Source organism: Rana temporaria, chromosome 7, assembly GCF_905171775.1.
Source record: "Rana temporaria chromosome 7, aRanTem1.1, whole genome shotgun sequence".
In the NCBI taxonomy this organism is placed as follows: domain Eukaryota; kingdom Metazoa; phylum Chordata; class Amphibia; order Anura; family Ranidae; genus Rana; species Rana temporaria.
In genome coordinates, this window is record NC_053495.1 from 21,806,870 (window position 1) to 21,832,140 (window position 25,271).

Genomic DNA, 25,271 nt, shown 5'->3' on the forward strand with positions numbered 1-25,271 from the left:
CAGTGATGCGGCAGGCAAGCGCGCGCCGCCGGCGCGCTCGCGCGCCCCCCAGTTGGCAGGAGGAGCGGAGGCCGCAAAAAGACAGCCTCCCAGAGATTTAGAGCCACCCTGTGGCAGTACAAAGTCGTACGGCTGTCGGGAAGTGGTTAATGTAAAAAACAAATCCTCCACCCACGTCCCTTAGGCCTTGTACAGACGACCGGACAGTCCGCTGAAAACGGTCAGACGGACCGTTTTCAGCGTACATGTCCGATCGAAGATATACGAGTGCCGTCTTGATATACGAGCGCTGTCTTGATATACGAGCACTGTCTTGATATACGAGCACTGTCTTGATATGCGAGCGATGCATTGATATACGAGCACTGTCTAGATATACGAGTACTGTCTTGATATGCGAGCACTGTCTTGATATACGAGCACTGTCTTGATATACGAGCGATGCTTTGATATACAAGCGCTGTCTTGATATACGAGCACTGTCTTGATATACGAGCGTTGCTTTGACATACGAGCACTGTCTTGATATACGAGCGCTGTCTTGATATTCGAGCACTGTCTTGATATGCGAGCGATGCTTTGATATACGAGCACTGTCTTGATATACGAGTACTGTCTTGATATGCGAGCACTGTCTTGATATACGAGCACTGTCTTGATATACGAGCGTTGCTTTGATATACGAGCGCTGTCTTGATATGCGAGCGCTGTCTTGATATGCGAGCACTGTCTTGATATATGAGCGATGCTTTGATATACGATCGCTGTCTTGATATACGAGCGATGCTTTGATATGCGAACACTGCCTTGATATACGAGCGTTGTCTTGATATACGAGTACTGTCTTGATATGCGAGTACTGTCTTGATATACGAGCGTTGTCTTGATATACGAGCGCTGTCTTGATATACGAGCACTGTCTTGATATACAAGCGATGCTTTGATATACGAGCACTGTCTTGATATACGAGCACTGTCTTGAAATACGAGCGATGCTTGGAAATACGAGCGCTGTCTTGATATACGAGCGCTGTCTTGAAATGCGAGCGATGCTTTGATATACGAGCGATGTCTTGATATACGAGCACTGTCTTGATATATGAGCGATGCTTTGATATACGAGGACTGTCTTGATATACGAGCACTGTCTTGATATGCGAGCGATGCTTTGATATGCGAGCGATGTCTTGATATGCGCACTGTCTTGATATACGAGCGCTGTCTTGATATATGAGCGCTGTCTTGATATACGAGCGCTGTCTTGATATACGAGCACTGTCTTGATATACGAGCAAAGTCTTGACATGCGAGCACTGTCTTGATATACGAGCACTGTCTTGATATACGAGCGTTGTCGTGATATACGAGCGATGCTTTGATGTTTACTTCCACTTTAAAGGGGTTATAATACCTTGTGTTTTTCCACCTTAATGCATCCTATGGTGAAAAAAAATTCTGATACCGGCCGGCCCCCCAGCCCTCCGTTTTACTCACCTGAGCCCGTTTGTTCACTCGGGGGAGACGTGCTCTACCTCTCTGCCTGGGGTTCTCGGCTCTTGATTGGATAGATTGATAGCAGTGCAGCCATTGGCTCCCACTGCTGTCAATCAAATCCAATCATGCGGGGGGCGGGGCCGAGTCCGGCATTCTGTGTCTATGGACGCAAATGCTGGAACCCTCCGGGGGTTTACCGACGCAAGAAGGAGCTGCAAGTGCCACCGGGGACCCCAGAAGACGAAGTTCGGGGCCACACTGTGCAAAACAAACTGCACAGTGGAGGTAAGTATGATATGTTTGTTATTTAAAAGAGTTATATCACAATAACAGTACAGCACTCTATATTAAATTCTCCCTCCCCGCTAGCCAGCACATTGGGGCCCAGATCTGGTTTTGGAGCACTCAGGATAACCTTCCTTCCTTCCGAGCAGCAGTGTTCCCAGGGCCGCTGATAGGCCAGTACAACTGGCCCTGTTGTACCGGGCCCGGCCAGCAGGGGGGCCCGGCAACCTGATCAGATGAGTAATTTAACCACTTGCTTACTGGGTACATATACCCCCTTCCTGACCAGGTGAAATTTCAGCTTCCGGCACTGCGTCGCTTTAACTGACAATTGCGTGGTCGTGCGACGTGGCTCCCCAACAAAATTGGCGTCCTTTTTTTCCCACAAATAGAGCTTTCTTTTGGTAGTATTTGAACACCTCTGCGGTTTTTATTGTTTGCGCTATAAACAAAAAAAGAGCGACAATTTTGAAAAAAAATCAATATTTTTTACATTTTTCTATAATAAATATCCCCCAAAAATATATAAAGAAACTTTTTTTTTCCTCAGTTTAGGCCGATACGTATTCTTCTACATATTTTTGGTAAAAAAATCGCAATAATCGTTTATCGGTTGGTTTGCGCAAAATTTATAGCGTTTACAAAATAGGGGATAGTTTTATTGCATTTTTATTAAATATTGTTTTTTACTTGTTGCTATAATAAATAGCCCAATTTAAATTTTTTTTAAAAAATCCGAAACAAATTCTACATATTTTTGGTAAAAAAAAAAACGCAATAAGCGATTTTGGTTTGCGCAAAAGTTATAGCGCCTACAAAATAGGGGACAGAATTATTATTTTTCATTATTTTTTTTTACTAGTAATGGCGGCGATCTGCAATTTTTATTGGGACATTATGGCGGACACATCGGACACTTTTGACACATTTTTGACACCATTGACATTTATACTGCGATCAGTGCTATAAATATGCACTAATTACTGTATAAATGTGACTGGCATTGAAGGGGTTAACACTAGGGGGGGGGGGAGGGGTTAAATGTGTACCCTGCATAGTGTTACTAACTGTGTGGGGGGAGGGGACTGACTGGGGGAGGTGACCGATCTGTGTTCCTATGTACAAGGGGCACAGATCGGTCTCCTCTCTCCCTGACAGGACTTGGATCTCTGTGTTTTCACACACAGATCCACGTCCTTGTCTCTGTAACCGCCGATCGCAGGCGCCTGGCGGACATCGCGGCCGTCAGGCACGCGCATCGGCATCTCAGTGATGCGGCAGGCAAGCGCGCGCCGCCGGCGCGCTCGCGCGCCCCCCAGTTGGCAGGAGGAGCGGAGGCCGCAAAAAGACAGCCTCCCAGAGATTTAGAGCCACCCTGTGGCAGTACAAAGTCGTACGGCTGTCGGGAAGTGGTTAATGTAAAAAACAAATCCTCCACCCACGTCCCTTAGGCCTTGTACAGACGACCGGACAGTCCGCTGAAAACGGTCAGACGGACCGTTTTCAGCGTACATGTCCGATCGAAGATAAACGAGTGCCGTCTTGATATACGAGCGCTGTCTTGATATACGAGCGCTGTCTTGATATGCGAGCGATGCTTTGATATACGAGCACTGTCTTGATATACAAGTACTGTCTTGATATACGAGCACTGTCTTGATATACGAGCGATGCTTTGATTTACGAGCGCTGTCTTGCTATACGAGTGATGCTTTGATATGCGAGCACTGTCTTGATATACGAGCGTTGTCTTGATATACGAGTACTGTCTTGATATACGAGTACTGTCTTGATATACGAGCACTGTCTTGATATACGAGCGACGCTTTGATATACGAGCACTGTCTTAAAATACGAGCGACGCTTTGATATACGAGCGCTGTCTTGATATACGAGCACTGTCTTGATATACGAGCGATGCTTTGCTATGCGAGCGCCGTCTTGATATACGAGCGTTGTCTTGATATACGAGTACTGTCTTGATATGCGAGCACTGTCTTGATATACGAGCAGTGTCTTGATATACGAGCGATCCTTTGATTTACGAGCGCTGTCTAGATATACGAGCGATGCTTTGACATACGAGCACTGTCTTGATATCCGAGTACTGTCTTGATATGCGAGCACTGTCTTGATATACGAGCGATTTCTTTGACATACGAGCACTGTCTTGATATACGAGTACTGTCTTGATATGCGAGCACTGTCTTGATATACGAGCGATGCTTTGATATACGAGCGCTGTCTTGATATGCGAGCACTGTCTTGATATATGAGCGATGCTTTGATATATGAGCACTGTCTTGATATACGAGTACTGTCTTTATATGCGAGCACTGTCTTGATATACGAGCGCTGTCTTGATATACGAGCGCTGTATTGATATACGAGCACTGTCTTGATATACGAGCGATGCTTTGAAATACGAGCGCTGACTTGATATACGAGCACTGTCTTGATATACGAGCGGTGCTTTGATATGCGAGCACTGTCTTGATATACGAGCGATCCTTTGATTTACGAGCGCTGTCTTGATATACGAGCGATGCTTTGACATACGATGACTGTCTTGATATTCGAGTACTGTCTTGATATGCGAGCACTGTCTTGATAAACGAGCGATGCTTTGATATGCGAGCACTGTCTTGATATACGAGCGACGCTTTGATATACGAGCGCTGTCTTGATATACGAGCGATGCTTTGATATGCGAGCGATGTCTTGATATGCGCACTGTCTTGATATGCGAGCGACGTCTTGATATACGAGCGTTGTCTTGATATACGAGTACTGTCTTGATATACGAGTACTGTCTTGATATGCGAGCACTGTCTTGATATATGAGCGATGCTGTGATATACGAGCACTGTCTTGATATACGAGTACTGTCTTGATATGCAAGCACTGTCTTGATAAACGAGCGATGCTTTGATATACGAGCGCTGTCTTGATATGCGAGCACTGTCTTGATATATGAGCGATGCTTTGATATACGAGCGTTGTCGTGATATACGAGCACAGTCTTGTTTTGCGAGCGATGCTTTGATATATGAGCACTGTCTTGATATACGAGTACTGTCTTTATATGCGAGCACTGTCTTGATATACGAGCACTGTCTTGATATATGAGCGCTGTCTTGATATACGAGCGCTGTCTTGATATACGAGCACTGTCTTGATATGCGAGCGATGCTTTGATATACGAGCGCTGTCTTGATATACGAGCGATGCTTTGATATGCGAGCACTGTCTTGATATACGAGCGCTGTCTTGATATATGAGCGATGCTTTGATATACGAGGACTGTCTTGATATACGAGCACTGTCTTGATATGCGAGCGATGCTTTGATATGCGAGCGATGTCTTGATATGCGCACTGTCTTGATATACGAGCGCTGTCTTGATATATGAGCGCTGTCTTGATATACGAGCGCTGTCTTGATATACGAGCACTGTCTTGATATGCGAGCGATGCTTTGATATACGAGCGAAGTCTTGACATGCGAGCACTGTCTTGATATACGAGCGTTGTCGTGATATACGAGCGATGCTTTGATGTTTACTTCCACTCTAAAGCGCTTATAATACCTTGTGTTTTTCCACCTTAATGCATCCTATGGTGAAAAAAAATTCTGATACCGGCCGGCCCCCCAGCCCTCCGTTTTACTCACCTGAGCCCGTTTGTTCCCTCGGGGGAGACGTGCTCTACCTCTCTGCCTGGGGTTCTCGGCTCTTGATTGGATAGATTGATAGCAGTGCAGCCATTGGCTCCCACTGCTGTCAATCAAATCCAATCATGCGGGGGGCGGGGCCGAGTCCGGCATTCTGTGTCTATGGACGCAAATGCTGGAACCCTCCGGGGGTTTACCGACGCAAGAAGGAGCTGCAAGAGCCACCGGGGACCCCAGAAGACGAAGTTCGGGGCCACACTGTGCAAAACAAACTGCACAGTGGAGGTAAGTATGATATGTTTGTTATTTAAAAGAGTTATATCACAATAACAGTACAGCACTCTATATTAAATTCTCCCTCCCCGCTAGCCAGCACATTGGGGCCCAGATCTGGTTTTGGAGCACTCAGGATAACCTTCCTTCCTTCCGAGCAGCAGTGTTCCCAGGGCCGCTGATAGGCCAGTACAACTGGCCCTGTTGTACCGGGCCCGGCCAGCAGGGGGGCCCGGCAACCTGATCAGATGAGTAATTTAACCACTTGCTTACTGGGTACATATACCCCCTTCCTGACCAGGTGAAATTTCAGCTTCCGGCACTGCGTCGCTTTAACTGACAATTGCGTGGTCGTGCGACGTGGCTCCCCAACAAAATTGGCGTCCTTTTTTTCCCACAAATAGAGCTTTCTTTTGGTAGTATTTGAACACCTCTGCGGTTTTTATTGTTTGCGCTATAAACAAAAAAAGAGAGACAATTTTGAAAAAAAATCAATATTTTTTACATTTTTCTATAATAAATATCCCCCAAAAATATATAAAGAAACTTTTTTTTTCCTCAGTTTAGGCCGATACGTATTCTTCTACATATTTTTGGTAAAAAAATCGCAATAATCGTTTATCGGTTGGTTTGCGCAAAATTTATAGCGTTTACAAAATAGGGGATAGTTTTATTGCATTTTTATTAAATATTGTTTTTTACTTGTTGCTATAATAAATAGCCCAATTTAAATTTTTTTTAAAAAATCCGAAACATATTCTACATATTTTTGGTAAAAAAAAAAAACGCAATAAGCGATTTTGGTTTGCGCAAAAGTTATAGCGCCTACAAAATAGGGGACAGAATTATTATTTTTCATTATTTTTTTTTTACTAGTAAGGGCAGCGATCTGCAATTTTTATTGGGACATTATGGCGGACACATCGGACACTTTTGACACATTTTTGACACCATTCACATTTATACTGCGATCAGTGCTATAAATATGCACTAATTACTGTATAAATGTGACTGGCATTGAAGGGGTTAACACTAGGGGGGGAGGGAGGGGTTAAATGTGTACCCTGCATAGTGTTACTAACTGTGTGGGGGGAGGGGACTGACTGGGGGAGGTGACCGATCTGTGTTCCTATGTACAAGGGGCACAGATCGGTCTCCTCTCTCCCTGACAGGACTTGGATCTCTGTGTTTTCACACACAGATCCACGTCCTTGTCTCTGTAACCGCCGATCGCAGGCGCCTGGCGGACATCGCGGCCGTCAGGCACGCGCATCGGCATCTCAGTGATGCGGCAGGCAAGCGCGCGCCGCCCGCGCGCTCGCGCGCCCCCCAGTTGCCAGGAGGAGCGGAGGCCGCAAAAAGACAGCCTCCCAGAGATTTAGAGCCACCCTGTGGCAGTACAAAGTCGTACGGCTGTCGGGAAGTGGTTAATGTAAAAAACAAATCCTCCACCCACGTCCCTTAGGCCTTGTACAGACGACCGGACAGTCCGCTGAAAACGGTCAGACGGACCGTTTTCAGCGTACATGTCCGATCGAAGATATACGAGTGCCGTCTTGATATACGAGCGCTGTCTTGATATACGAGCGCTGTCTTGATATACGTGCGATGTCTTGATATAAGAGCGATGTCTTGATAAACGAGCGATGTCTTAATATACGAGCGTTGTCTTAATACACGAGCACTGTCTTGATATACGAGCACTGTCTTGATATACTATCGCTGTCTTGATATACGAGCGATGTCTTGCTATACGAGCACTGTCTTGATATACGAGCGATGCCTTGATATACGAGCATTGTCTTGATATACGAGCGATGCTTTGATATACGAGGACTGTCTTGATATACAAGTACTGTCTTGATATACTAGCGATGTCTTGATATAAGAGCGATGTCTTGATAAACGAGCGCTGTCTTGATATACGAGCGCCGTCTTGATATAGAAGTACTGTCTTGATATACGAGCACTGTCTTTATATACGAGCACTGTCTTGATATACTAGCGATGCTTTGATATACGAGGACTGTCTTGATATACGAGGACTGTCTTGATATACGAGCACTGTCTTGATATACGAGCGCCGTCTTGCTATACGAGCACTGTCTTGATATACGAGCGATGCCTTGATATACGAGCACTGTCTTGATATACGAGCGCCGTCTTGATATACGAGCGATATCTTGCTATACTAGCACTGTCTTGATATACGATGCCCCAGTTGAAGTCCACTTGGACGAAACGCGTCGGGCTTGCTATACCTGCACCCCATATTGCTTTTATTCAATTTTTTACTGAAGTGATCACTTTTATGTCATTGGTTTTACTTCAATAAAACCTATCCTCTTTTACCTGCACCATCCGGAGCATTGTTTTCTTTCTCTTCCCTGCATGACTTGCCTGGATACAAAGTTTTTTCAAAAACTCCATACCAGTGTGCACCTTGCACCATTGGACACCACTGTTTGCACCACCAGTTGGTGTTTAAAGAATCGGACTCTTGGTTCCTGTCCACGGATTTGAGTTGGAGCGAGTACACCTACGGTGAGGTTCCAGTCCAGGCCTACAGCCACCCAACAGGATACCCCGTGGTGAGTCTACCATTATACCAACATCCAGCCGAGCAGAGCCGAGCCGATCCCTTACATGCCCTTGTGATCTGTTGTCGCTGACAAGCAGATCCACGACATCTGGTAAGAGTATTCCATCTATTTTCGATTCTACCGTGCAGAAAGTTTTTCCAAAGATGAGGATGTGGTCATACACCCCATATTGATGGACTTTTTTCTTTGTGTTTTTCTTTTTGTGCTGGTTGTTTTAAATGGACACTCATTCACAGGTTATTGTGTTATCATCACATTGATGCATAATTTGTTCTTTATAAGAATTTTTAGCGCTGCATACCGTTCCACTACTTGATATACAAGTACTGTCTTGATATACGAGTACTGTCTTGATATACAAGCACTGTCTTTATATACGAGCGATGTCTTGATATACTAGCGATGCTTTGATATACGAGGACTGTCTTGATATATGAGGACTGTCTTGATATACGAGCACTGTCTTGATATACGAATGATGCTTTGATATACGAGCAATGTCTTGATATACGAGCACTGTCTTGATATACGAGCACTGTCTTGATATACGATCGATGCTTTGATATACGAGGACTGTCTTGATATACGAGCGGTGTCTTGCTATACGAGCGCCGTCTTGATATACGAGCGCCGTCTTGATATACGAGGACTGTCTTGATATACGAGCGCCGTCTTGATATACGAGGACTGTCTTGATATACGATGACTGTCTTGATATACGAGCGATGCTTTGATATACGAGCACTGTCTTGATATACGAGCACTGTCTTGATATACGAGCACTGTCTTGATATACGAGCGATGCTTTGAAATACGAGGACTATCTTAATATACGAGCACTGTCTTGATATACGAGCACTGTCTTGATATACGAGCGATGCTTTGAAATACGAGGACTATCTTGATATACGAGCACTGTCTTGATATACAAGCGATGCTTTGATATACGAGGACTATCTTGATATACGAGCGCTGTCTTGATATACGAGCACTGTCTTGATATACGAGCACTGTCTTGATATACAAGTACTGTCTTGATATACTAGCGCTGTCTTAATATACTAGCGCTGTCTTGATATACGAGCACTGTCTTGATATACGTGCGATGCTTTGATATACGAGCACTGTCTTGATATACGAGCGATGTCTTGATATACGAGCACTGTCTTGATATACGAGCGATGCCTTGATACACGAGCACTGTCTTGATATACGAGCGATGCTTTGATATACGAGGACTGTCTTGATATACGAGCGTTGTCTTTATATACGAGCGAGGTCTTGATATACGAGTGATGTCTTGATACACGAGTGATGTTTTGATATACTAGCACTGTCTTGATATACGAGCACTGTCTTGATATACGAGTGATGTCTTGATATACGAGCACTGTCTTGATATACGAGCTCTGTCTTGATATACGAGCTCCGTCTTGATATACGAGCGCTGTCTTGATATACGAGCGCTGTCTTGATATACGAGCGCTGTCTTGATACACGAGCACTGTCTTGATACACGAGCGCTGTCTTGATATACGAGCGATGTCTTGATATACGAGCTCCGTCTTGATATACGAGCGCTGTCTTGATATACGAGCGATGTCTTGATATACGAGCGAAGTCTTGATATACGAGCGCCGTCTTGATATACGAGCGATGTCTTGATATACGAGCGCTTTCTTGCTATACGAGCGCTGTCTTGATATACGAGCGCCGTCTTGATATACGAGCGCCGTCTTGATATACGAGCGCCGTCTTGATATACGAGCGCTGTCTTGATATACGAGCGCTGTCTTGATACACAAGCGCTGTCTTGATACACGAGCGCTGTCTTGATATACGAGCGATGTCTTGATATACGAGCGCTGTCTTGATATACGAGCGGTGTCTTGATATACGATCGCTGTCTTGATATACGAGCGATGTCTTGATATACGAGCGAAGTCTTGATATACGAGCGCCGTCTTGCTATACGAGCGATGTCTTGATATACGAGCGTTGTCTTGCTATACGAGCGCTGTCTTGATATACGATATGCGGCTTCGGGTGCGGGAGAAGGTGGCCACAATCAGGAAGCACCGGACTGGCACTGGGAGTGGCCCACCCTGTGCTGACCCCAGAGGAGGAGAGGATCGCCCGGTGTCTGCACAGGGAGCAGGTTGAGGGGATTGAGGGCTTTGATTCCCGGGAAGATGTCTTGAGGACAGGTAAGTGTGTTTTATATTTCCTATCTGGTGTGTAACATGTGTGGGTGGGGGAAGGGAACATGTGACAATTGTGTGGGTCCCCCAACATGTGACTGCACACCACAGATGTGCAGAAAGGGGCGGGCCCATCTGGGGTTGTTGGCCGTCCCACCACCTCTTCCGAGGAGCCACATGCAGACCCCCAAGATGTTGTGGAGGAGGGGACAGTCCACACCAGGTCTATTGAAGTGCTGTTGGACGACTCGGTGGACCTAGGCCAGATCGGTCACATTATAGAGGAGTGCATTGTGATGGTTGGGCCCTCCACCACCTCCACCCCCATTATAGGAAGCCCCTCTCCCTCACCCACCAGCAGGGACACCACCAGCAGGGGCTCCCCATACACCCGCTCTGTTGCCTCTTCTGGCCCCAGGAAGGCGACCAAGAAGACCAGGGGTGTTGTGGGCGACGTCCAGGAGCAGATCGCCCAGGACCAAACCCTCCAGACCCAGCATATGGGGGATCTTGCTGGGGATATCAGGAAAATCGCACAGGATGCTGGACATCTGAGGGAGGCTGTGCAGGAATTGAGCTGCAACAGCTCTGCAGTGGCCATGGGCCCAATAGGGGGCCCCCTTAAAAAAAATATATTTTTTTTTAAAAATTTTTAGGGCCCTGGAGGTCCCCAGGGCCCCGGACGGCAACCCCCGCCCTTTTTTTTTATTTTTTATAAAAAAAGTTTTTGTGTACCGTATTTATCGCGGTATAACGCGCTCTAGCGTATACCGCGCACCCCCAAAGTGGCCCCCAATCCTGTGGGAAAAAAAGATTTTTTGTTTTTTTGTACTTACAGTTTTGGTGTCTTGCGCGGCGTCCATCTGCGGCCTCGTCGGGTCCGGCGTCCTTCTGCGGCTTCGGGTGTCCTCTTCGGCGGGTCGGGCGTCCATCTTCGGCGGGTCCGGTGTCCATCTTCGGCGGGTCCGGTGTCCATCTTCGGCGGGTCCGGCGTCCTTCTGCGGCGTCCTCCCGCTCGTTTCCCGCCACGACTTTGAATACTGTGCCCGCATATAGCGAGCGCAGTACACTCGTGAATCTTCGGGCAGGCTCGGGCGCCTCTCGCACTGACGTCCTGTACGCTCAGGACGTCAGGACGTCAGTACGAGAGGCGCCGAGACTGCCCGAAGATTCACGAGTGTACTGCGCTCGCTATATGCGGGCGCAGTATTCAAACTCATGGCGGGAAAGCGGGTATCGGCGTATATCGCGCACCCATGATTTTGCCCTGATTTTCAGGGCAAAATAGTGCGCGGTATACGCCGATAAATACGGTATATATATATATTATCAACAACTTTAATGCGCCCCCCCGCTCAACAACTTCAATTCGCCCCCCGCTCAACAACTATGATCCCCCCCTCGCTCAACATCTTCGATCCCCCCCCCCAATTTTCGGCTCCAGGGGGCCCCTTCAACACTCAAGCCTTTGTGAGGCTGTTAAGGCCAACACCACCGCGGTGCAGGAGGAGGGGAGACGGAGGCAGCGGAGTGAGAGGGCCAACCTCACCCGCCAGCTGCGGATGCAGGCCCAAACTAACCTGGTCCTCACCAGGATTGCCGCTGCCTTGGAGGCCAGGCAGCCGTCACCTGGCAGGAGTGGGCCACCTGCTGATGAGCCTCCTGCTGATCAACCCCCCCCCCCAGGCTCCGCCCAGGCAGCTGAGGAGCCAATCTGCTGCCACCAGGCGAAGCCAAAGAAAGGCAAAATAAAAGCCTTATTTTCGTTTTTGTTTTGCTCAGGTGTATTTGAGTTCTGCCAGCAGTGACTGGTGTGTGAATGGGGGGGGTGTCACTCCTGCTAGCAAAGGGGTGTCACCCTCTGCCGTGTGAAAGGGGTATGAATGTACAGTGACATAATTGGAGCCTTGGCGTGGCGTTGGTGCTCCCAAGTCCCGTCCGGTGTCCTTGGGTCTAATCCAATTAGATGAGGATGTGATGTGTCTGTGCTAGGGACCACAGTGGTGTGCATGCGTGCATTCTCCTTGTGCTATGTTTAATGTGTGTTTTTAACGTGTAAATATGTCTTCTGTGAGGCGTCTTCTGATTGCGGCTCCCACAGCAGACGGGTTATCCTCAGTTATGGGGGGATTGTGTGGCTGAGGGGTCAGGTCATCACGTATGTCAATCTGCAGGCCCTTTCTCACGGCGTAGTTGTGCAGAATGCAACATGCACCGATGATCTGGCACACGAAGTTTGGGGCATACAACAGGGTACCCCCAGACTTATCCAGGCATCGGAAACGGGACTTCAGGAGGCCAAAGGTGTGTTCCACCACTCCACGGGTACGTGCGTGTGCTTCATTGTATCTTTGCTCTCCTGGGGTTTGGGGATTCCGGTATGGAGTCATGAAATGGGGTCCAAGTGCATATGCAGAGTCACCTGGAAGGGAAAAGACAGGAGGATGTTAGTCGTGCATGTGCCCCTCGTGATGTCTGCATCATGGGGGGGGGGGGGGCAGTTATACCTGACACCCATTTCACTCACCAACCAGCCAGCTGTCCCCATACATATTCTGGTCAAAATCTGTTGGGATGTCGCTTTGACGGTATATGAAGCTGTCATGGCTGGACCCGGGGTGTTTGGCACGGACGTGCTATATGAGGCATTGGGCATCGGCTATCACCTGTACATTGATTGAATGCCAATGCTTCCTATTGCGGTATAGGTGCTCTGTCTCACGGGGGGGGCCGTAGTGCCACATGTGTGCAATCAATGGCCACCACGTGCGTGGGAATCTGTCAATTCTATAGAAATCCTCCATTGCCTTCTGCTGCAGATGCTCCTGGGTGGGTCTGATGATTTGGTTGGACATGCGTCTGAGGATTGCGGGGACAACCTGGTGCACACACCTGCTCATGGTGGTTTGTGACATCCCAGCCACTACTCCACTTGTGCGCTGAAAAGATCCACTGGCAAGGAAATGCAGTGTTGCCAGGACCTTGATCAGTGGCTGCACTGCTTGTGAGCGATGTGTTGGGCTGGTGAGGTCATCTTGCAGGGTTCTGGTTAAATCCAGGATCGCATCACGGCTGAATCTGTAGATGCGATACACCTCTGCTTCCCCCATGGCAAAGACGTTCATGCGCGTTCGGTAGATCCGCTCCCGTGCCCTCCTACGAGTCCGTGGACCCATTAGTAGTGCTAGGAGCACGCCTGCCCCTGGCATGTTGGCACACAGATGTGTTGTCCTGGGTGCTCAGCTTGCTCAGCTCGTCCGTAACGCTGCTGCTGGAGCTGCTCTACAGCTGACCTGTGTCCTGGTGCAAAGTTATTACACCTTTTTGGTGGAATAACTTCAGGCCTGATGTAACACTTGATTTCACCGGGCTTAGCCTAAGTCTGGCGCACTTTCATTCGTGAATCGGCGTATCTCCGTAATTTGCATATTTAAATAGGAAATCAATGCAAGCGGAAGATGCGTCGCGCCTAAATATGCACCCGGCTTAGCAAAGTTGCGTCGGTCGGAAAAAGCCTATTTTCAGGCTTATCTTGTTCTGTGGGTACGGAGCAAAAGCGCGCCGGTGCATATCTACACCTACGCCGCCTATCTGGAGATAAGCCAGCCTAACTCTTTGTGAATCTACCAATTGGTCTCCAAGCTTTATAAAGTAGAACCTAACGTGTTTCAATAAGTATGAAGCTTTTGATGTCATTCATTGTACTTTATGAAGATATGCAATAAAAAAAAGGGAATTTTACATCATCACGGTGCAAATATGTTCTTCTAAGCATTTATGATCTTGTTCCAAATAGCCAGAATGATCAGAGGAAAGTCAGCTTAGGCAGTTAAAGTGGTTGTAAATCTTTACAACCACGTTAACCTACAGGTAAGCTTAGATTAACCACTTCCATACCAGGCACTTACGCAGCTTCCCGCCCAAGCCAATTTTCAGCTTTCAGCACTGTCGCACTTTGAATGGCAATTGCGCGGTCATGCTACACTGTACCCTAAACTGTCTCCAATGCTATATTTTTGGGGAAATGAGACCAAAATAAATGAAAAAGGTCAATAGCTCTTTAAAATGAATTTGTGTAATTGAGGGATTAGTATCTAGCGTTAATAGAAGATGAGCTAGATTGCCCTTTACATATTTTATGTTCAAATTAGCAAATCTCTGATCTCTTGTTAATGCTGTAATTATGGGGCAGAGTAGTTTTAAACTATAATCACTAGATGAGCAAATGCATTTCATTGAGTCGGCGGCTTTGAGCAGCACATAAACAACACCTTCAATAAAAGAGAGGGTTTTATACTAAAATATTGTTTCTCTAAACAAATCTGTCATGTGTGAAAAAAGACTATGGAAAAGTAGAACAGACTGAAATACTGTAGAGATTGCTTTAAAGTTTTTTTTTTTAAAGATCTAAAGCAGTTTAATGAACAGATATCAGTAAGTGTTAACAAGAACCGAGAACCTGTCATCAAACGAAAAAAATGCAGGTAAAAGTACAGAAAAATCGAATTTAAATACCGTATAAGCCGACCCGAATATAAGCTGAGGTCAGGGATGGACTGGCCATTGGGACTACAGGGAGTTTCCCGGTGGGCCGATGGCTCAGTGGGCCGGCTTCAGTGACAGCAGACCGCCGCCCCCCTCCGCTCCACTGTCTCTACCTCCCCGCAGAGCTCACCTGGGGGGAACAGAGAATCAGGGGGAGGATCAGAGGAGCAGGGGGGACGACAGAGGAGCATGGGGGAGGGGACAGACAGCTGACTCGACAGCTATGGCCTGGGAGTTTCTCACTTCTGCCTAAACTTGTCACATAAGGGGGGGGCATCGAACTGATTCTTTGCCCCGGGTTAAATAATGTGTAGGTTCCCCACTGGTACTGCCTATAAGAGTACCAGTACCAACCGTTCTACTCTAATAAAGTAGAACAGCTAGTGGCTAGTGAAGGGGGAGAGGGAGGCTTGGGTGGACGGGGTGGGGGGGGGGCCGGGAGTTGTCCGGCCGCCATAGGAGAGACATGTCAAAATGGGCCAGTCTGGATGAAGTCCAGGGCCAAATTTTTGTCCCAGTCCAGCCCTGGCCGAGGCACCTAATTTTACCACAAAAAACTGGGAAAACTTATTGACTTGAGTATTAGCCTAGGGTGTCCATCTGCATGCCTTACTGTGCCTCACTTTTCCTCACTGTGTCCATGTGCACGCCTCACTGTGCCCATGCCTCACTGTGTCCATACCTCATTGTGCCTATGCCTCACTGTGCCGATGCCTCACTGTGCCGATGCCTCACTGTGTCCATGACTAGACTTACATTTAACATGAGAGTATATAGAATGGGGGCTACATGTGTGGCAAGTTTCAGGCCCAGGGAACCTACGGCTGGCCGGTACCGGGTCCCCAAATTTACCAGAGAAATTACCGTTTAACATGGGAGTCTATCGAAGGGGTGCCCGAATTTGAAAAATTGGTGCTTCCCGGCCATAGGTCTCCTGGACAATAAACTTTGCACATGTGTAGAGGAAGAATGGGGCTATATGCGTGCCAAGTTTTGGGTCCAGGGGATCTACGGCCGGCCAGTACCGGGTCCTCAAATTCTGGGAGATCAGGCGCAAAAAGGCGACTCGAGTATAAGCCGAGGGGGGCATTTTCAGCACAAAAAAAGTGCTGAAAAACTCGGCTTATACTCGAGTATACACGGTACTTACTTGCTGTGTGTTTCCTTTTCATAAATTATTGTTATTAGATATGTGCACTGCTGAAAAATGTGTTCGTTTTCGTTTCATTCGTTTTTATTTTATTTTTTTGGGGGTCATTCGCTATAATTGCAATTCGCAAATTTTTAAATGTGAAAATCTGGAAATTCAAAAATTTGAGAATGTGAAAGAACGAAAATTCTAAATAATAGCTAACTACCGTGTTTCCCCGAAAATAAGCCCGGGTCTTGAATGAATGAATGAATGAAAAACTTATAAAGCGCGGCGCATGCGAACTGAATCGCTTCTGGGCGCTAGTTGTTCGTGTCTCATGTCATCAAAAGAGCAGAGTTTTGATTCGTCTTCTGAAAGTCAGGTGGTTTTCCTCCAACCGAATGCTGGTTGGTAAAGCGTTCCATAGTCTAGGACCCTGAAAAGCAAACCTTCTTTCTCCTTTGGACTTGTATTTGGTTTTTGGTACCCTGACCAGATTTTGGTCGGTGGATCGCAGAACGCGATTCGAATTGTGAGGTTCTATCTTGTCGCAAAGATATTGCGGGTCTTATATTAATTTTGGCAACAAAAGACACAGTAGGGCTTATTTTCGGGGTAGGTCTTACCATGTAATGTGCTGTCTTCTCCCCCTCTCTTTCCCTGCCTGACAGGAATCCCCGGTGTAAACTGAGTTAAAATGCTTGTAAAATCCTATAATCCACTCTATTACAGTAGTATATAATGTACAATGTGTGTGTTTCTGTAATATAATTGTGCCAAATACCTTCGTTATAGCGCCGTTCGGCACTTCTGTGACCCGCCGGAGCTCTCTTCCCCGCAATTATATTACAGAAACACACACATTGTACAATATATACTACTGTAATAGAGTGGATTATAGGATGTTACACACATTTTAAACTAGGGCTTATTTTCGGGGTAGGACTTATATTGTAGCCCTCCTGGAAAATAACGCTAGGTCTTATTTTCGGGGTAGGTCTTATTTTCGGGGAAACACGGTAACTAATAATAACTAACTTTTATATTATAGGTATTGTAATTTCCTTTCAAATTTGGCTGTTAGAAAATGTAACGAATACAAATTTACCCAATGTTACGAATGATCCAAAATAATGCATGCCGCATCTAAACAAATGTAATGGAAAAAAATTAATAATAATAAAAAAAATTTCGTTAGAATTTTTGGGTTTCTGAATTTTAGGCTTTTCAGGGTTTCGGATTTAGAATTTCTGATTTTCCAAATTTCTGAATTTCCAGATTTTCAAATTTCTGAATTTTTTAATTTCCAAATTTTATAATATTTGAATTTACGAATTTATGAATTTTCGAATATTAGGAAAAATTTATTAAAGGAGTTTTCGTTAATTCGGATATTTCCAAATGAACGAATTTGTCAAAATATCTTAACAAACAAATTCGAAACGAAACGAGTTGCACATGTCTAATTTTTATACACTTGCAATGTGCCTCTGAACTTGCTCCAGGAATAGTCAATTCTCTCTTCAATCCTTGCATGCAATAGCCCTTTCCTCTTCTGGGATTTAATGTCCGTGCTGACCCAGCTCACCCCCACCTCCCTACATACCGTATTTATCGGCGTATACCGCGCATTTTTTCCCCCCTTAAAATAAGGGGAAAATCGTGGGTGCGCGATATACGCCAATACCCGCTTCCCGCGCTCAGTTTGAACGCCTCCGCCGACATATACCGAGCACAGTACACTCGGGTACATTCGGCCAGGCTCGGCTTTGCTCGTGTTCACGCTCTGTGACGTTTATGCATGAGAAGCCGAGCGTGGCCGAGCGTGCCCGAGTGTACTGCGCTCGGTATATGTCGGCGGAGGCGTTCAAACTTAGCGAGGGAAGCAGGGATTCGACTCGGAGACAGCGCGGGAGAAGCTTGGGAGGACACCACCGAGGCCGCAGACGGACGCCGGACCGGACAAGGCCGCCGATGGACGCCAGGCAAGACACCAAAACTGTAAGTAATATACTGTTTTTTTACAGGAATTTCGGGTCTACATTAGGGGTGCGCGCTATACGCCGGAGCGCGCAATACCCCGATAAATACGGTAACCTTTTATGTAGCTGTCGGGAAGGAGGGAGAGCTGAGATGGCTGCTGACATTACATCCAAGATAGAGGAACCCAGCAGCAGTCTCAGGGCTCTACACAAAGAAGGCTTTCACAGTTAAAGTGATTGTAAAGGTAACACTTAAAAAAAAAAATTGTACAGAGCAGCCGTGAACCTTGTTTTTTTCAGGTCCCCCACCGGCGCTCCTGGCCCCTTTTCTCTGTCAAGTGCCCCCACGGGAAGCCACTTCCAATGGGGGCTTTCGTGCGTGCTCGCACCCGAGCCCCGCTGCTGCATTCATTGACACAGACAGCGGGACTTGGACTCCCTTGTCACTGGCTTGGACAGCACTGGGAGCCAAGTTTGCAGGCAGGGGTGGCACATCTATTAAGGGCGCACGGACGTCACCTCCCCTTTCCATCGCCACCACCACCCCTATCCATTGCCGTCACCACCCCTATCCATTGCCGTCACCACCCCTATCCATGCTCCGGCCCCTTTTAGGATGCCAGGCCATGTATTCCAATGCGGGGTGGGTGTTTTTTTTGAAGGCTTCAAAATGAGGTGGGCTCCGGACGTAGAACACTGCGCTACGAGCGCACCCACGTGTGTGAGAATGAATAATACCTGTCCTTACACCGAATCGCCTCTCCGTTTCCCAATTGGCCAAAAGGAGAAGTGCTTTGATTGGCCACCGAGGAGGAGAAGGGAGGAGATGGAAGCTGCCAAGCAGGGGAAGCTGCTCATGATGCCCGCGGAGGAGCATAGGTGAAGCCGCCTGTGATTGCCCACTATAGATGGGGCAAGTGTACTGACCGACCAACCAACCAACCACCAGCCTCCACTGGTTGCAGGGCTGAGCAATTACCAGTTAAAGTAGCCCAGTGCTGAATAGCAAAAAAAAACTTCCGGAGGTCAAGTGACAGGCTGATATCTCGTCCAATGAACTCTCTACCCCTAGGCCTTTCAAAAACGTACTCAAGCACAGTGTCTGCTGCTGCTCATTGATTTTCATTACTTATGAGCTGTATCTCTTTTTAAATGATGCTAAGTGAGAGATTTATAACCAGCTGAAAACACTGTACATCCAGACATAGCTTCAGAATGGTCTGCTTTCTTACTATAAACACATAAAGATTGACGGATAAACTGGTGTTGCCCGCCTGGAACATAAGTGGGTCTGTCACCAAAATTATAAATTAATTTAGTGGCTTTATTCAAACCTTGAGGCCCTTTAATAATGACAGATGTTGAGCGAGAAAAATAAGCTACGGCAGTGTGCATATGATTTATTATTTATTGATTTATTACAGGTACTTAATATAGTGCTGTCAATTTAGGCAGCGCTTTACACATACACTGTAGGTCTATAAATCTGACCAAAACAAGGGACTAGGGAGGAAAGAAGAACAGAGGAATTTGGTTCCAAACTGGGACAGTCCTTGCAAATGAGGGACAGTTGGGATCTATGGGCCAGATTCACAAAAGAGATACGACGGCGTATCTCCTGATACGCCGTCGTTTCTCTGTTTCTATCTATGCGCATAGATAGCCCTAAGATCCGACAGGTGTAATTGTTTTACACTGTCGGATCTTAGGATGCAGTACCGCGGCCGCCGCTGGGGGGAGTTTGCGTCGTAAACCAGCGTCGGGTATGCAAATTAGGAGTTACGGCGATTCACGACGGATTTTCGCGTTCGCTACGTCGCCGCTAGTCTAGTTTCCCGTCGCAAAGTTAGTCGTAGTTTTTGGTGCCCTAACTTTAGTCAGCAAACGTATTGCTGTCTAAAGTATGGCCGTCGTTCCCGCGTCGAAATTTAAAAATGAACGTCGTTTGCGTAAGCCGTCTGGGAATACGGAATTACGCTACGCGCGTCGCAGTTCGAAAAAATTACGTCACGGCGCGCAAAGCACGACGGGAATTGCGCAACTGAGCATGCGCAGTAGGTCCGGCGCGGGAGCGCGCCTAATTTAAATGGCACACGCCCATTTGAATTGGCCCGCCTTGCGCGGGAGGCCGCCGGCGTAGGTTTTCATCGCAAGTGCTTGGTGAATCAGGCACTTGCGATGAAAACTTGCGGCGGTGTAACGTATGTACGATACGTTACGCCGCCGCTCACCTACGTGAATCTGGCCCTTTGTATATTTGTTGATTGGGTTAAGCTGGCCATACACAGGTAGATTTGTGTTCAAACACTTGTAGACAATATTTTACGTTCAAAATCCCCTAAAATTTGGTCCAAATCTGCTATTTGAATGGAATCGCAGACAGGGCCGCCATCAGGGGGGTACAGGCATTACACCTGGCCCCCCTCCCATTTTTTTTTTTTTTGCATTACACTTGTAAGGGGTCGAATGGTGCCCAGGGCCCGTTACAGGCCCGGCCGTCCCCCCTCCCATTTTTTTTTGCATTACACCTATAAGGGGCCCGATGGTCCCCAGAGCCCCTTACAGGCCCGGCTGGCCCCCCACTTGTTTTTTTTAATATTTATTTATTTTTTGCATTACAGGCCCGGCCGCCCCCCCTCCCATTTTTTTTTGCATTACACCTATAAGGGGTCGAATGGTCCCCAGGGCCCCTTACAGGCCTGGCTGGCCCCCCTCCTGTTTTTTTTTTTGCATTACACCTGTAAGTGTCCCCAGCCCCCCCCCCACTTATTATCTCGTGTCAGGAGAGAAGAGATTACACTTGTTTTTTTCCCGTCAGCACCCCCCCCCCGGATATCCAGGGGGGCCCTGCCTAAGGCTGTGTAAGGAGCCCCACAATTTGTGATGGCTGCCCTGATCGCAGACTTTTTAAACAGGTTTCATTACAATATGTACAACTTTTCTTAGATTAAATCCACATTCACAGTTAAAAATGTGTTTGTTCAAGAAAGAAATTTCCATCCTTCCCCTTTGAATGTTGATTTGAGCCCACTAACCATCATAAAAAGGAACATTCCAATGTTCTACTGGTGTATGAAGAACTTTAGATTAGAGGTTATATACCTGTCCATGGAGTCGGATTCCATAAAGATTTCAGGAAATATTTTTAGTTACCTGTTAGTACGTGAAGCCATGCTCAGTATTTGCCGCACCGGTATGGGGAGGCGGGAGCCCATAAAGAGCGTGTCTTGACAAATTACACAGCCTTCTCCTTTTGTACAGAAGGTACAGCCAATTATTAATGCTATCCAGTTTCACAATGTTTTATGTGTTCTTTTTATTGCTTAGTTAACAAGACAAAGGCGTCTATCATTTCTCCTTGTGACGATGGCTCTGATTGGTTGCATATTTTCCCTTTGTACCTAAGGGAAGGTGTGACCTGTGATAACAGATCTGCAGCCACTTATATTTCCCTCTGCTGTGTTTATTTTTATTTAAAAGGATTCTGTATTTGGGAACAAACAATACGGTATGTCCCAAAGGAGCATAGGAGAGTATTCCCTTGATTTCCATACTTACCGTATTTATCGGGGTATAGCGCGCTCCCGCTTATAGCGCGCACCCCTCAAGTTGCCCCGAATTCCTGTGGAAAAAAGATTTTTTGTACTTACAGTTTTGGTGTCTTGCGCGGTGTCCATCGGCGGCCTCGTCGGGTCCGGCGTCCGTCTGCGGCTTCGGGTGTCCTCTTCGTCGGGTCCGGCGTCCTTCTGCGGCATCCTCGCGTCCTCCCCGCTCGTTTCCCGCACCGAGTTTGAATACTGCGCCGACATATACCGAGCGCAGTACACTCGTGTATCGTCGGGCAGGCTCGGCTACTCTCGCGCTGACGTCCTGTACGTCCAGGACGTTAGAGCGAGAGGACCCGAGACTGCCCGACGATACACGAGTGTACTGCGCTCGGTATATGCCGGCGCAGTATTCAAACTCGGCGCGGGAAATCGGGTATCGGCGTATACCGCGCACCTACGATTTTGCTCTGATTTTCAGGGCAAAAAAGTGCGCGGTATACGCCGATAAATACGGTATATAAAGGTTTTACGCTGTCAAAAGGATGATAATAAGCTCCCACTGTCTATGCCATTTAAGTATTGTCTTTTAGGCTGGGTTCACACTTGTGCGATGTTAGACATTGCATGTGATTTGCACCTCACTTCTGTGCAGATCTCATGCAATGTCTGTGCGATGCAAATTCAGCCATACATATTGTCATAGGTGCGCACAGCCTATTGGTTTAGGGTGTGCACCCCAAAGCTCAAAACACGTGTGTGTGTGTGTGTATATACATGACGTGTCTGCAGGGCCGCCATCAGGGGGGTACAAGCAGTACACCTGTAAGGGGCCCGGAGGCCCACAGGGCCCCAGATGGCAACCTCCCCCTTTTTTTATTTATTTTTTATTAAAATAAAAAAAATATTTAAATATATATATATATATATATATATATATATATATATAAATATATAAATATATATATATATATATATTTAGAGGTCTGGAGGTCCCCAGGGGCTTGGATGACAACCCCCCTTTTTTCATATTTTTTAATAAAAAATTTTTTTTAATATAATTTTTATATATATATATATATATATATATATATATATATATATATATATATATATATATATATATATATATGTGTGTGTGTGTGTTTGTGTGTATGTGTGTGTATATGTATATGTATATATATAAATATATATATAATATTATTTATTATTAAAGGGCCCAGAGGTCCCAATGGCCCCAGATGGCAACCCCCCTTTTGTTTATAAATTATTATTTTTTTATATTATTTTATTTATTTGTATTTATTTCCCCAGAGCCCCATGTTTTCTTTTCTTTTTTTTTATAAATGTTTATTTTTTTATTTTTGTTTATATATATATATATATATATATATATATATATATATATATATATATATATATATTATTAAAGGGCCCAGAGGTCCCCAGGGCCCTGGATGGCAACCCCCCCTTTTTTTTTTATAAATGTTTATTTATTTATTTTTTTATATATTTTTTTTATTAAAGGGCCCAGAGGTCCTGGATGGCAACCGCCCTTTTTTTTGTAATTTCTTTTCATAAAAAAAAAAGAAAATATTAAAGGGCCCAGAGGTCCCCAGGGCCCCAGATGGCAACCCCCCTTTTAAAAAAAAATATATATATTTTTTTATATATATTTTTTATTTCTTTTTTTCTTTTTATTAAAGGGCCCAGAGGTCCCCAGAGCTACACCCCGCTTCTCAATTCGCGGCAGCCCCCCCCCCCCCGCTTCTCAATTTTAGGCGGCAGCCCCCCACCCCCGCTCTGCTCCAGGGGGCCCATTATTATTATTTTGTTGTCTGGCCACCATAGGAGAGACCTGTCAAAGTGGGCCAGTCTGGATGAAGTCCAGGGCCAAATTTTTGTCCCAGTCCAGCCCTGGCCGAAGCTACCAGACAATACCCATTTTGAACGGGTTGAAGTTTTCAAGATCCTGGTCATGCTGAGGGTGTGTTTAGGTAGTAACAATGCAAATTGTGCAACGTCTTCCTTGCTAAAGGTGAAACTATAAGGCCTCGTACAGACGAGAGGATATCCGCTGGAAACGGTCCGCCGGACCGTTTCCAGCGGACATTCCTCCTCCGGATTTTGATCTGATGGCTTGTACACACCATCAGATCAAAATCCCCGCGGAAAACATCCACGGTGACGTGCCGCGCCGTCGCCGCGACGATGACACGGCGACGTGCGCAACCCTGGAAGGTAAATACTTCCACGCATGCGTCAAATCACTTTGACGCATGCGAGGGATGGGGATCGCTTGGACTTATCCGGTGAGTCTGTACAGACGACCGGATCAGTCCGACGGACAGGTTTCCAGCGGATAGATTTCTTAGCATGCTAAGAAATTTTTATCCGCTTGAAAACCGTCGGCTGGAGAAATGTCCGCTAGGCCGTACACACGACCGGATTTGTCTGCTGGAACTGATCCGCGGATCAATCCCAGCGGATAGATCCGGTTGTGTGTACGGGGCCTCAGTGTCACAACGTCAGAACCTGCTTTAAAAGTTATGGAAAATAAATATTTTGCTGCTGTGTGATTCTTTTGTTATTACATTTGAATTGACATGTGAAATAGCAACCAAAGTACAGCCCTTCGCCTGGTAAGACTATTATCTTGTCAGTTATAATAGCCAGAAAAACAATTGAGATTAATCTGAGCAATTACAGTAGAACTTCACCTCTTCCATAATGAGTCATGAGATAATCAGCTTTGTAAAGATCTCCCCCCCCCCCCCCCCCCCCGACAACCTTGTTTCTTATGTCTGAAATATATATTTATGGAAAATGTTGCACAATGCAACAGTATTAGTGTACCTTTTATGCAACTTTTGTATTGGATTAGTAACCTAGTTACATAGTTAGGCTGATTAAAAAAAAGATACATTCAGTTCAACCCACAGAGAAAAAAAAACACACAAATACAGTAAAACCTTGATTTGCAAGCTTAATTTGTTCCAGAAACATGCTTGTAATCCAAAGCACTTGTATATCAAAGCATTTTATTTTACAGGGTATAAAAGAGAAGAGAGGCACCTCTTATGCTGCGTACACACGATCGGTCAATCCGATGAGAACGGTCTGATGGACCGTTTTCATCGTACCAAACCGATCATGTGTAGGCCCCATCGGTTATTTATCCATCGGTTAAAAAATTTGAAACTTGTTTTAAAATTAACCGATGGATACCTAACCGATAGAAAAAAAACAATCGTTTGTAGGCACGTCCATCGGTTAAAAATCGACGCATGCTCAGACTAAATTAGGGGACGGGAGCGCTCGTCCTGGCAAAACTAGCGTTCGTTATGGAGATAGCACATTCATCACGCTGTAACAGACAGAAAAGCGTGAATCGTCTTTTACTAACACAAAATCAGCTAAAGCAGCCCCAAGAGTGGCGCCATTGGATTTGAACTTCCCCTTTATAGTGCCGTCGTACGTGGTTTACGTGACCGCATTCTGACACGATCGTTTTTTTAACCGATGGTGTGTAGGCACGA

At 46.2% G+C, this 25,271-nt stretch overlaps 1 protein-coding gene across 1 annotated transcript in view; it reads right to left on the bottom strand.

Annotated features, from left to right (window-relative positions):
- The window catches only part of LOC120945158 (deoxyribonuclease gamma-like), a 54,691-nt gene extending 33,250 nt beyond the window's left edge, over positions 1-21,441 (bottom strand). The window contains exon 1 of the mRNA XM_040359057.1: positions 21,341-21,441. Within this exon, the coding sequence (XP_040214991.1) occupies positions 21,341-21,402 (62 nt within the window). The 5' untranslated portion in view covers positions 21,403-21,441. The remainder of the gene's footprint in view (positions 1-21,340) is intronic.
- Positions 21,442-25,271: the final 3,830 nt, after the last annotated feature.